This window comes from Coregonus clupeaformis, unplaced genomic scaffold, assembly GCF_020615455.1.
Source record: "Coregonus clupeaformis isolate EN_2021a unplaced genomic scaffold, ASM2061545v1 scaf0515, whole genome shotgun sequence".
In the NCBI taxonomy this organism is placed as follows: domain Eukaryota; kingdom Metazoa; phylum Chordata; class Actinopteri; order Salmoniformes; family Salmonidae; genus Coregonus; species Coregonus clupeaformis.
In genome coordinates, this window is record NW_025533970.1 from 122,198 (window position 1) to 134,024 (window position 11,827).

The window sequence follows — 11,827 nt, forward strand, 5'->3', positions numbered from 1 at the left end:
CCACTGAGTCAACATTCAGCTGGTCTGGAGCAGGAAGTACTAAGGGAAAATACATTATTGTCAGTGCTATAGTTTAACTCCAGAAATATATTACAGGAGGAAAAGTAGAATAAAGCCAGAGATAAACATGTCTGCAATTCCTTTTGAAAGAAATAAATAAATTAAACGCAGAAGTCACAACAGAAGTAGTATTTGTAATGTAACAAAAATGAAGTGTTTCCGCTATATTCATTTAGCAACATCGCTTTGCCGTTGTTCAATTGTTTCGTCACGCGGCGCAAAAATATATAAATTAAACGTTTCTTTGGATTATAAATACTCCACAATAATAAGCGTTTTACACTGTACTTTGGATAAGGTTAAAGCAAGCAGAGGCAGTTCAACTCCTTTCCATACTGTAATGCAGGGGTTCCCAAACCTTTTTGGCCCACGACCACATTTTGATATCAAACAATTCTCGGGACCCCAACTATAGTAACTTGACAAGGAATGCCCACACGCATTTCAATATTACTTTCCTTTAGTTTCAACCTAAGAAATAAAAGGTGTACAGCCATGTACAAACAGTACAAATACAGCAAAACGATACAGCCCACTCAACATGTGGTAGAGTCGCATTGTACAGATCTGACTCTGGGTGATGACATCATCAAAGGGGAAAGGTCACGGTCAATGCCAATAATAACCATGCCAGAGCATGTGAGCGGAGTGGAGCGGTGAGAATCTCAGCTCCTCGCTCACGGAGCTGTTCACCCCCCCCGCTCCCCCCGCTCAAAGCCACATCAGGCCAGTCCGCTCATTATCGCTCAGCGCTCATCGCAGTTTGCATCGCGCTCCACTCAAATCGCCCCCCGCTCACTCCAAAAAAGGAACAAAATCTGCATATATTTCACTTTTAGCTTAAACCACAGCCTTACTTTATCTCCCCGAATTTGTTGCATACAGACTCATCTCGGATTATCCATTCTGTCTTGAAACGGGGATCTAACACTGACGCTAAAATGAGATGTTAATCAGTATAGTATATTCCATAGCGAATTTACACGTTGTTTGCCAATGTTTCTGCAAAAGCAGCGATGCCCATTGGAAGTGCAGCGTGAGTGTAATCGGTGAGCAGGGATTTGATTTCTGTGACAGCAGGGAGGATCATCCCCAGGTTCCCCAGCTCCTTCTGCATTTTGTCTGTGAGATCTGCTAGTGGTGTCAGCACACTGACAAGGTGCGTCAGCTGCCGTACTTGATTCAGGGTGATGTTAGCAACATTAGACTTGACTTTGTTTTGCCATAACGGGTCTTTTTGGAACAACCGGATGAACGACTGAATCATCCGCAGCTGGCTGCTCCATCGAATGGCGCAGGCATTTGTGGGGCGGACACCTAATTGGTCGGTTTCCTCTGTGCTCTTGCGTACACTTTTCACCAGGTGCCCGACTTTCACTAACAGCCTATTCATGTTGTCGTGCTCGTTAAAGGCGTTTTTGATCGCCAGCTGAAGCATGTGAATGGGGCATCTCAGGTGTAAATTTGACAAAGTAAAGTACTGATTTATCATAGTTTCTTGGGGGGGTGTAGCCCGGTTGAGCTGCGCTGGCGAAGTGTTGCATCCCTTCGCGTTCTCCTTTACTCAGCGGTTCATAGTCCATGAAAATCATTTTTAAAAATGCTACATCCAGCTCTCTTTTTCTCTCCCTTGTTATGGTTGGGCCTTTGCGTGCAGTGAATAAACTTTTGAATTCCTCAACCCTTTTCTCTTGTTGCTGCTGCTGCTCCTCTCGCTCTATAAAATACAAATTCATGGATGACACAAATTAAATTAAACAGATGGATTCTGGGTCAGGCTTGAGCATGCTTCAGACTCGTGGTGTGAGCGAGCGAAATTGGAGCGGGACATAGGGCGACGCTCCGTCCTTTTAAAAATGCCGCTCTGCGCTCTGTTCAAAATCCGTCCGCTCACGCTCCACGCTCGCTCCCGCTCCACTCCGCTCATATGCTCTGAACCATGCACACATGAATAGTAATCATACTATACTGCAGGTAAGTACAACACATATTCAATGTAATTATTTATATCAACCATTAACAAAAATATAGTTCATTAATGCTTACTTTTTTATTTGAGGCTGTCGCAGTCAATTGCAAAACATTCTGCAAAAGTATTCACCCCCCTTGGTGTTTTTCCTATTTTGTTGCATTACAACCTGTAATCTAAATAGATTTTTATTTGGATTTCATGTATTAAAATAGCCCAAATCGGTGAAGTGAAATGAAAAAAATTACTTGTTTCAAACAATTCTAAAAAATAAATAACGGAAAAGTGGTGCGTGCATAAGCTTTCACCCCCTTTGCTATGAAGCCGCTAAATAAGATCTGGTGCAACCAATTACCTTCAGAAGTCACATATTTAGTTAAATTAGGTCCACCTGTGTGCAATGATCTGTCACTTGATTTCAGTATATATACACACACCTGTTCTGAAAGGCCCCAAAGTCTGCAAGACCACTAAGCAAGGGGCACCACCAAGCAAGCGGTACCATGAACACCAAGGAGCTCTCCAAACAGGTCAGGGACAAAGTTGTGGAGAATTACAGATCAGGGTTGGGTTATAAAAAAAATACCAGAAACTTTGAACATCCCACGGAGCACCTTTAAAACCATTATTAAAAAATGGAAAGAATATGGCAACGCTAGAAACCTGCCAAGAGAGGGCCGCCCACCAAAACTCACGGACCGGGCAAGGAGGGCATTAATCAGAGAGGCAACAAAGAGACCAAAGATAACCCTGAAGGAGCTGCAAAGCTCCACAGCGGAGATTGGAGTATCTGTTCATAGGACCACTTTAAGCCGTACACTCCACAGAGCTGGGCTTTACGGAAGAGTGGCCAGAAAAAAGCCATTGCTTTAAGAAAAAGCACGTTTGGTGTTCGCAAAAAGGCATGTGGGAGACTCCCCAAACATATGGAAGAAGGTACTCTGGTCAGATGAGACTAAAATTGAGCTTTTTGGACATCAAGGAAAACACTATGTCTGGCGCAAACCCAACACGTCATCACCCCGAGAACACCATCCCCACAGTGAATCATGGTGATGCCAGCATCATGCTGTGGGGATGTTTTTCATCGGCATGGACTGGGAAACTGGTCAGAATTGAAGGAATGATGGATGGTGCTAAATACAGGGAAATTCTTGAGGAAAACCTGTTTCAGTCTTCCAGAGATTTGAGACTGGCACGGTGGTTCACCATCCAGCAGGACAATGACCCTAAGCATACTTCTAAAGCAACACTTGAGTGGTTTAAGGGGAAACATTTAAATGTCTTGGAATGGCCTAGTCAAAGCCCAAACCTCAATCCAATTGAGAATCTGTGGTATGACTTAAAGATTGCTGTACACCAGCGGAACCCATCCAACTTGAAGGAGCTGGAGCAGTTTTGCATTGAAGAATGGGCAAAAATCCCAGTGGCTAGATGTGCCAAGCTTATAGAGACATACCCCAAGAGACTTGCAGCTGTAATTGCTGCAAAAGGTGGCTCTAAAAAGTATTGACTTTGGGGGGGTGAATAGTTATGCATGCTCAAGTTCTGTTTTTTTGTCTTATTTCTTATTTGTTTCACAATAAAAAATATTTTGCATCTTCAAAGTGGTAGGCATGTTGTGTAAATCAAATGATACAAACAACCCAAAAAACTATTTTAATTCCAGATTGCAACAAAACAGGAAAAATGCCAAGGGGGGTGAATACTTTCACAAGCCAATGTAAGCTGGGGAGTTTTTGAGTCGTTCAGTCAGAGTTTCCTCTTGATTGCTAGATATAGCATAAATTATTTGTTTCACAGTGTTATCTGACAAAGGTATTGATGTGAGTTTCTGTGCCTCTGCCTCCCCTTACCATACAGTATGTTTCCACCATATCAATTGCGTCCGGTAATATCAAACTCTGCAGTAGTGTGTGGTGTCATAGTGTAGAGGGCCTAGTCATTCACTGTGGGATTGAAGTGCAGCCTTTTTCCCACAAAGGGCTCTCTGGTTGAATTTGATCTTTTAGATTTGAATAATTTTCATTTATATTTTTAAGGTTAACCACATTACAATGCTTGAGATACAAAGATGGCATTATAAAATATATATACCGTAAATATAATATATACAGTACAAGTCAAAAGTTTGGACACACCTACTCACCTACTCAATCCAGGGTTTTTCTTTATTTTTACTATTTTCTACATTGTATAATAATAGTGAAGATGTCAAAAGTATGAAATAACACATATGGAATCATGTAGTAACCAAAAAAAGTGTTAAACAAATCAAAGTATATTTTATATTTGAGATTCTTCAAATAGCCACCCTTTGCCTTGATGACAGCTTTGAAAATTCTTGGCACTTTTTCAACCAGCTTCACCTGGAATGCTTTTCTAACAGTCTTGAAGGAGTTCCCACATACAGTGGGGGGAAAAAGTATTTAGTCAGCCACCAATTGTGCAAGTTCTCCCACTTAAAAAGATGAGAGAGGCCTGTAATTTTCATCATAGGTACACGTCAACTATGACAGACAACATGAGAAATGTTTTTCCAGAAAATCACATTGTAGGATTTTTTATGAATTTATTTGCAAATTATGGTGGAAAATAAGTATTTGGTCAATAACAAAAGTTTCTCAATACTTTGTTATATACCCTTTGCTGGCAATGACACAGGTCAAACACTTTCTGTAAGTCTTCACAAGGTTTTCACACACTGTTGCTGTTATTTTGGCCCATTCCTCCATGCAGATCTCCTCTAGAGCAGTGATGTTTTGGGGCTGTCGCTGGGCAACACGGACTTTCAATTCGCTCCAAAGATTTTCTATGGGGTTGAGATCTGGAGACTGGCTAGGCCACTCCAGGACCTTGAAATGCTTCTTACGAAGCCACTCCTTCGTTGCCCGGGCGGTGTGTTTGGGATCATTGTCATGCTGAAAGACCCAGCCACGTTTCGTCTTCAATGCCCTTGCTGATGGAAGGAGGTTTTCACTCAAAATCTCACAATACATGGCCCCATTCATTCTTTCCTTTACACGGATCAGTCGTCCTGGTCCCTTTGCAGAAAAACAGCCCAAAAGCATGATGTTTACACGCCCATGCTACACAGTAGGTATGGTGTTCTTTGGATGCAACTCAGCATTCTTTGTCCTCCATATTACATTCTCCCAATCCTCTTCTGGATCATCCAAATGCACTCTAGCAAACTTTAGACGGGCCTGGACATGTACTGGCTTAAGCAGGGGGACACGTCTGGCACTGCAGGATTTGAGTCCCTGGCGGCGTAGTGTGTTACTGATGGTAGGCTTTGTTACTTTGGTCCCAGCTCTCTGCAGGTCATTCACTAGGTCCCCCCGTGTGGTTCTGGGATTTTTGCTCACCGTTCTTGTGATCATTTTGACCCCACAGGGTGAGATATTGCGTGGAGCCCCAGATCAAGGGAAATTATCAGTGGTCTTGTATGTCTTCCATTTCCTAATAATTGCTCCCACAGTTGATTTCTTCAAACCAAGCTGCTTACCTATTGCAGATTCAGTCTTCCCAGCCTGGTGCAGGTCTACAATTTTGTTTCTGGTGTCCTTTGACAGCTCTTTGGTCTTGGCCATAGTGGAGTTTGGAGTGTGACTGTTTGAGGTTGTGGACAGGTGTCTTTTATACTGATAACAAGTTCAAACAGGTGCCATTAATACAGGTAACGAGTGGAGGACAGAGGAGCCTCTTAAAGAAGAAGTTACAGGTCTGTGAGAGCCAGAAATCTTGCTTGTTTGTAGGTGACCAAATACTTATTTTCCACCATAATTTGCAAATAAATTCATTAAAAATCCTACAATGTGATTTTCTGGAGAAAAAAAAATCTCATTTTGTCTGTCATAGTTGACATGTACCTATGATGAAAATTACAGGCCTCTCTCATCTTTTTAAGAGGGAGAACTTGCACAATTGTTGTCTGACTAAATACTTTTTTCCCCCACTGTATTCTGAGCACTGCTTTTCCTTCACTCTGCAGTCCAACTCATCCCAAACCATCTCAAATGGGTTGAGGTCGGGGGATTGTGAAGACCAGGTCATCTGATGCAGCACTCCATCATGCTCCTTCTTGGTGAAATAGCCCTTACACAGCCTCCATATCTGTTATTTCATACTTTTGATGTCTTCACTATTATTCTACAATGTAGAAAATAGTGAAAAATAAATTAAAACCCTTGAAAGAGTAGGTGTGTCCAAACTTTTGACTGGTACTGTCTAACAAAACCGTTTGACATAGAAACACCGGATTTTCGGTGGGTTTTATGAAATAATGTTGATTAATTATAATATTATGTAAAATATTAATAACAGTCCACCCATGAGGCCACTAGGTTATTTGACTACAAACTAAACATTTAAATATATCCCATTGAAGTCTATGGAGCTTTGATGCAAATGTAAAACAGTTATAGTTCAAAAAGTATACATAGTATCAAAAAGGTGTATTTAAGCAATCAATTGTGAGTCATTCTGCACATTTTAAAGTTGTTTTGGTGTTTTGGCTTTTAAGGTTTTGGCGCTACAGGTGGCAGCGGATAATAATAACTAGAAAAGTACATGTCCTAAACCAAATGTATGCACTTCTTAGCTTGTCTTGAATTCTTAAATGGTTGATAGGATAGGATAGCCTGAACATCTGAAAGTTGGTTTTTGTTAATCTAGTTTGGTTCAAGAGTTACTATTAATGTTGGTGGCCTCTTTTATGCTATATCATGCTAATTTAAATAGTTACAATTTATAACGTTTTTTTAAATGTTAATTGTTTTAATGTTTGTAGCTGAAATGGTTAAAGAACAGTAGCATGTAAAATATATACAGCCTGTATGTTTTGTTTCAACCCATTAACACAGGGGAGAAAGTACCAGTGAATTGAGCATTAAAAGTTTGAACACATACCTTCATTTAAAACCTGGTTTTGATGTTGCTCTTCACCTTGAGTCTTTTATATCAAAAAGGACAACAGAAGAAAAAAAATGTGAGGATCACGAAGGAGCAACATGTCTTCCATGACATCATCAATATGAAATAGTTTTCAGAACAAGTGGGATTTTATGGAGAAACAAACATTTTGTATAGTTGGATGCAAAAAATGTGTACTACTTTGTATTGGACAATGATGACAACAGAGGAAAGTCAGCATGTTTTCTGATAAAGGGGAGAAGAAAGCATAAACTATACCTGTCTTCCTGCTTGTTTTCTCTCTTCATAGACTACATCATGTCCTTTGTGTTCTGTTACTACACACAGACTGCAGATCAGCTTCTGGTCTGTCCTGCAGAACACCTCCAGAGCTCTGTGGTGCTCCTGACAGAGTCTCTCCTCCAGGTCTCCAGTCACCTCCACCAGGGTGTGTCTCTGTAGTTTAGGTACTGTGTAGTGCTTCCTAACGTGGGTCTCACAGTAGGACTGAGTGCAGGTCAGACAGAACTTCACAGCTTGGACCTCACAGACTTCACAGACCACCTCCCCTGTCATGATGCTAAGTGGAAGACAGCACAATATATATTTATTTTTTATTTTTATATTTTTCTTTACACTACATTATGTTGTTAGATTTATTGAATATTTTTGCATTTCCATTTACAGCCCTAATTCTTTCCTTACAGGCATCACAAGTTTAGGCCCTCTTTGTCTCTGTCATACATCCTTACAATTGTTGTCAAATATAGTGCAATATTCTGACATTAATTGTTAACTAAATTCATCAAAGGAAGATATAATCTCACTTCTCTTTTTGAGTAGAGGCCTCCTCCTTATTAATATGGACAACCATTGATTGGTCGCTCTTTATTGATAGACAACTCGGGGTTGGTCACGCTGCTCTCTCCAAATTTGGTGGTGACTGGAAACGCCAACCACATGCTTTACATTTATACATCCGGTGAAACATCTGGCCCATTGTTTTATCTGTGGCTATACGTCAACTTTGTATGCTAGCAGACGTTTAAAATGTTATATACACACTCCGAGAACATTAAACTATTAATTTGTGGGGCAGGGTGACTTGCTTAGCTAGCCTACACAAGTCACCTCATAACTAGGCGAGTGCGGACCTCTAGCGGTGGTTACAATGCACAACACATTTTCTTGAATAAATATAGGAATAGAATAGACTTGCATAAATTAGTGACAAAATTACTGATTACTCTGCTATTCTCCACTGCACATAATCAAATATAATATACTACAACGATCAAAAGTAAACAAATTATTAGTGACATCAAATTGGATAAAATAACATAAATAAAATGTATTATCTTACTCCTCTTCTTTAGTTAAGTCTCCCTCCTTGAATACAGAAGGGTTAGCCATAGATAACTCTTCATGAATAGATAACTGGGGGCTGGTGACACTGGTCTCTCCAGATGGATCCTGCAAGCCGTAAAAGACAGTCCCACAATTAAATCGAACATACCAGAAACATGTGTCATGTTATACCGTGCATTCGGAAAGTATTCAGACCGCTTGACTTTTTCCACATTTTGTTACGTTACAGCCTTATTCTAAAAATGATTAAATAAATAAAAATCCTCATCAATCTACACACAATACCCCATAATGACAAAGCAAAACCTTTTTTTTATGTTTGCAAATGTATTAAACCAAATAAACAGAAATGCCTTATTTACATAATGATATAACGTCTTTTGATAAAGTATTTGTTAATGTCTTTAAACTCATGAGAGCTGTATGTGGGAGAGAGGGCAAGGATACGCCATATGTTATTGATGTCACTGGTGGGTGACAAAAGGTCGGCGTGCCAAGATAGATTGGGGGTCACTGGTGCTAATCTTAGAAGGAGTACGTGATGGAATGGCCTGGCTAGGGTGCCACACGATACCATGTAGGGGGATCCTATTGTAGGAGATGAGTGACACTCAATAATCGTTGGCAACTGTTGGATGGAAGTAGCTTGGAAAGCATGATATAAACTAAGAGACTTCTATGTAAGTCATTCGGATGACAAGAGGCTACGCCGTACCGCTTGTCACACGAATCCAGTACTGTAACCATTAAATAACTATGAATCAACTGTCTATCTAAGTGTTCGACTACTCTCTTGCGTCCTGAACTTCTTGATACCAGAAAACTCATCATAACACATAAGTATTCAGACCCTTTGCTATGAGACTCAAAATGTATCTCAGGTGCATCCTGTTTCCATTGATCATCACTGAGATGTGTCTTCAACTTGACTGCAATTGGAAAGTATTCAGACCCCTTGACTTTTTCCACATTTTGTTATGTTACAGCCTTAGTCTGAAATGTATGAAATCGTTTTTTACCCCCTCACCAATCTACACACGATACCCGATAATGACAAAGCAAAAACTGGTTTTTAGAAAATGTTGCACATTTATTAAAAATAAAGAGTGAAATATCACATTTACATAAGTATTCAGACCATTTACTCAGTACTTTGTTGAAGCGCCTTTGGCAGCGATTACAGCTTTGAGTCTTCTTGGGTATGACGCTATAAGCTTGGCACACCTGTATTTGAGGAGTTTCTCCCATTCTTCTCTGCAGATCCTCTCAAGGTCTGTCAGGTTGGATGGGGAGTGTCGCTGCACAGCTATTTTCAGGTTTCTCCAGAGATGTTCGATCAGGTTCAAGTCCGGGCTCTGGCTGGGCCACTCAAGGACATTTAGAGACTTGTCCCGAAGCCACTTGTGCGTTGTCTTGGCTGTGTGCTTAGGGTCGTTGTCCTGTTGGAAGGTGAACCGTCACCCCAGTGTGAGGTCCTGAGCGCTCCGGAGCAGGTTTTCATCAAGGGTCTCCCTGTACTTTGCTCCGTTCATCTTTCCTTCAATTCTGACTAGTCTCCCAGTCCCTGTGGCTGAAAAACATTCTAACAGCATGATGCGACCACCATACTTCACCATAGGGATGGTGCCAGGTTTCCTCCAGACGTGACGCTTGGCATTCAGGCCAAATAATTAAATCTTGGTTTCATCAGACCAGAGAATCTTGCTTGTCATGGTCTGAGAGCCTTTCGATGCCTTTTGACAAACTCCAAGCGGGCTGTCATGTGACTTTTACTGAGGAGTGGCTTCCGTCTGGCCACTCTACCATAAAGCCCTGATTGGTGGAGTGCTGCAGAGATGGTTGTCCTTCTGGAAGGTTCTCCCATCTCCACAGAGGAACTCTGGAGCTCTGTCAGAGTGACCATTGGGTTCTTGGTCACCTCCCTGACCAAGGCCCTTCTCCCCCGATTGCTCAGTTTGGCCGGGCGGCAAGCCCTAGGAACAGTCTTGGTGGTTCCAAACTTCTTCCATTTAAAAATGATGGAGGCCACTGTGTTCTTGGGGACCTTCAATGCATCAGAAATGTTTTGGAACCCTTCCCCAGGTCTGTGCGTCAACATAATCCTGTCTCGAAGCTCTATGGACAATTCCTTCAACCTCATGGCTTGGTTTTTGCTCTGACTTGCAGTGTCAACTGTGGGACCTTAAACAGGTGTGTGCCTTTCCAAATCATGTCCAATCAACTTAATTTACCACAGGTGGACTCCATTCAAGTTGTAGAAACATCTCAAGGACTTACGAACAATGTTCTACTCCGATACGCTTTGTGGATACGGGCCCAGTTTAAGCCACCTTAACACTAATTGGCAGTGGTATTTAGAATAGATTAAAAAAATTATATTCATGACCTACAAAGCATTGCAAGGCTTTGCCTCTAAATATTTAGCAGAACTTTGAGTATATTAAAAACCAGGTTTGTTTACAGGATTCCCTTGACAGGATTCCCTTGACATATCCAATACAATAGGTGAGAGAGCGTTTAGTGCAGGCTCCAAACTTGTTGAATTCATTGCCAGACAGCATTAGAAGTGCAGAATGTGTTTTAAATATTTAAAGGGGAATGGAAACACTTTAGGAAGTAAAGCTAAGCCAAAGAGATGTATTCAATTCACTACGGTAATACTAAACGTACATTTAACATAAAAACATCTCTATATTTAGTATTTTGAGCATTGACAAGGTTTAGGCTATTTGAGCTATGGCCAGCACCATCTTAAATTGCCATAGTAACGACTGACGGCAGAGCATCAGTGGCAGGAATCAGAAAATTGTCTGTGGTGTGGTATTGCGTTTTAGCGTGAATCGAAGAGAGTGAGGTTACATGCGGACAAGGAAGATGGCAACAACAAGTAGTAAATCAAACATGAACTGTATAGCGTAAGGCTGTACGAATTGGCACAAAAACAAAATCCCTTGGTAAGCTACCATTGGCTACCCAAGGACCAACAACTGTGGCACCATGTCCTAAAGAGGAAGGACGTGCCAGCTCGAGCTAGCAGGATCTGCAGCCAGCATTTCGTGGACGAAGACTTTGCAATGAAGGGCACTTTCGATGCGGCAACCGGGAGTTTCCGAATGGAAGGTAGTCATTGACCAACTAACAGATTGTAGTGGTAATATGAAAAGGGATACATTTTTTTGTGCCATTTAGGCAAAATGGAATTCTAATCATCATTCCAGTCCAAATAAGCTCTGCGAACGTTCGATTCAATTCATTTGCTATGGGCTCGCGCTAGTGTTCCAGTTTAGCCAACGTTCCATTGCCTTTTTTCAGCCTTCGGTGAATTTTGACTCGTTCAATTGTCCAGCCTATCTATAGCCTAATAGATGCCTTAATCTTTTACAGGAAAGAATGGTTAGTACAGCCAAACTGACCGCTGGGTGCCAGTGTTCCTCTGCTGCGGTGGAGAAGAGGTCCACTGGGACCATCACTAAAGAGCTCAAGGCCCAGCTAGATTAAGCGCACGACCATCAGTAT

At 41.3% G+C, this 11,827-nt stretch overlaps 1 protein-coding gene across 1 annotated transcript; it reads right to left on the reverse strand.

Annotated features, from left to right (window-relative positions):
- Positions 1–8,412, reverse strand: LOC123484967 (tripartite motif-containing protein 29-like). The gene is made up of 3 exons (XM_045215788.1): positions 8,307–8,412; positions 7,223–7,523; positions 1–39 (listed from the first exon to the last, which is right to left on the reverse strand). Exons 1-3 carry the CDS (start codon positions 8,354–8,356, stop codon positions 16–18), a joined length of 375 nt encoding a protein of 124 aa, XP_045071723.1. The 5' UTR covers positions 8,357–8,412; the 3' UTR covers positions 1–15.
- Positions 8,413–11,827: the final 3,415 nt, after the last annotated feature.

Excerpts from the sequence above, each read along its gene's own strand:
- LOC123484967 (XM_045215788.1), bottom strand. The coding sequence starts at position 8,356 with ATGGCTAACCCTTCTGTATTCAAGGAGGGAGACTTAACTAAAGAAGAG. Across the intron at positions 7,524-8,306 it reads GACTTAACTAAAGAAGAGGA|CATCATGACAGGGGAGGTGG; the intron begins GTAAGATAATAC and ends TCTTCCACTTAG. Across the intron at positions 40-7,222 it reads GAAAACAAGCAGGAAGACAG|TACTTCCTGCTCCAGACCAG; the intron begins GTATAGTTTATG and ends ATTTTCCCTTAG.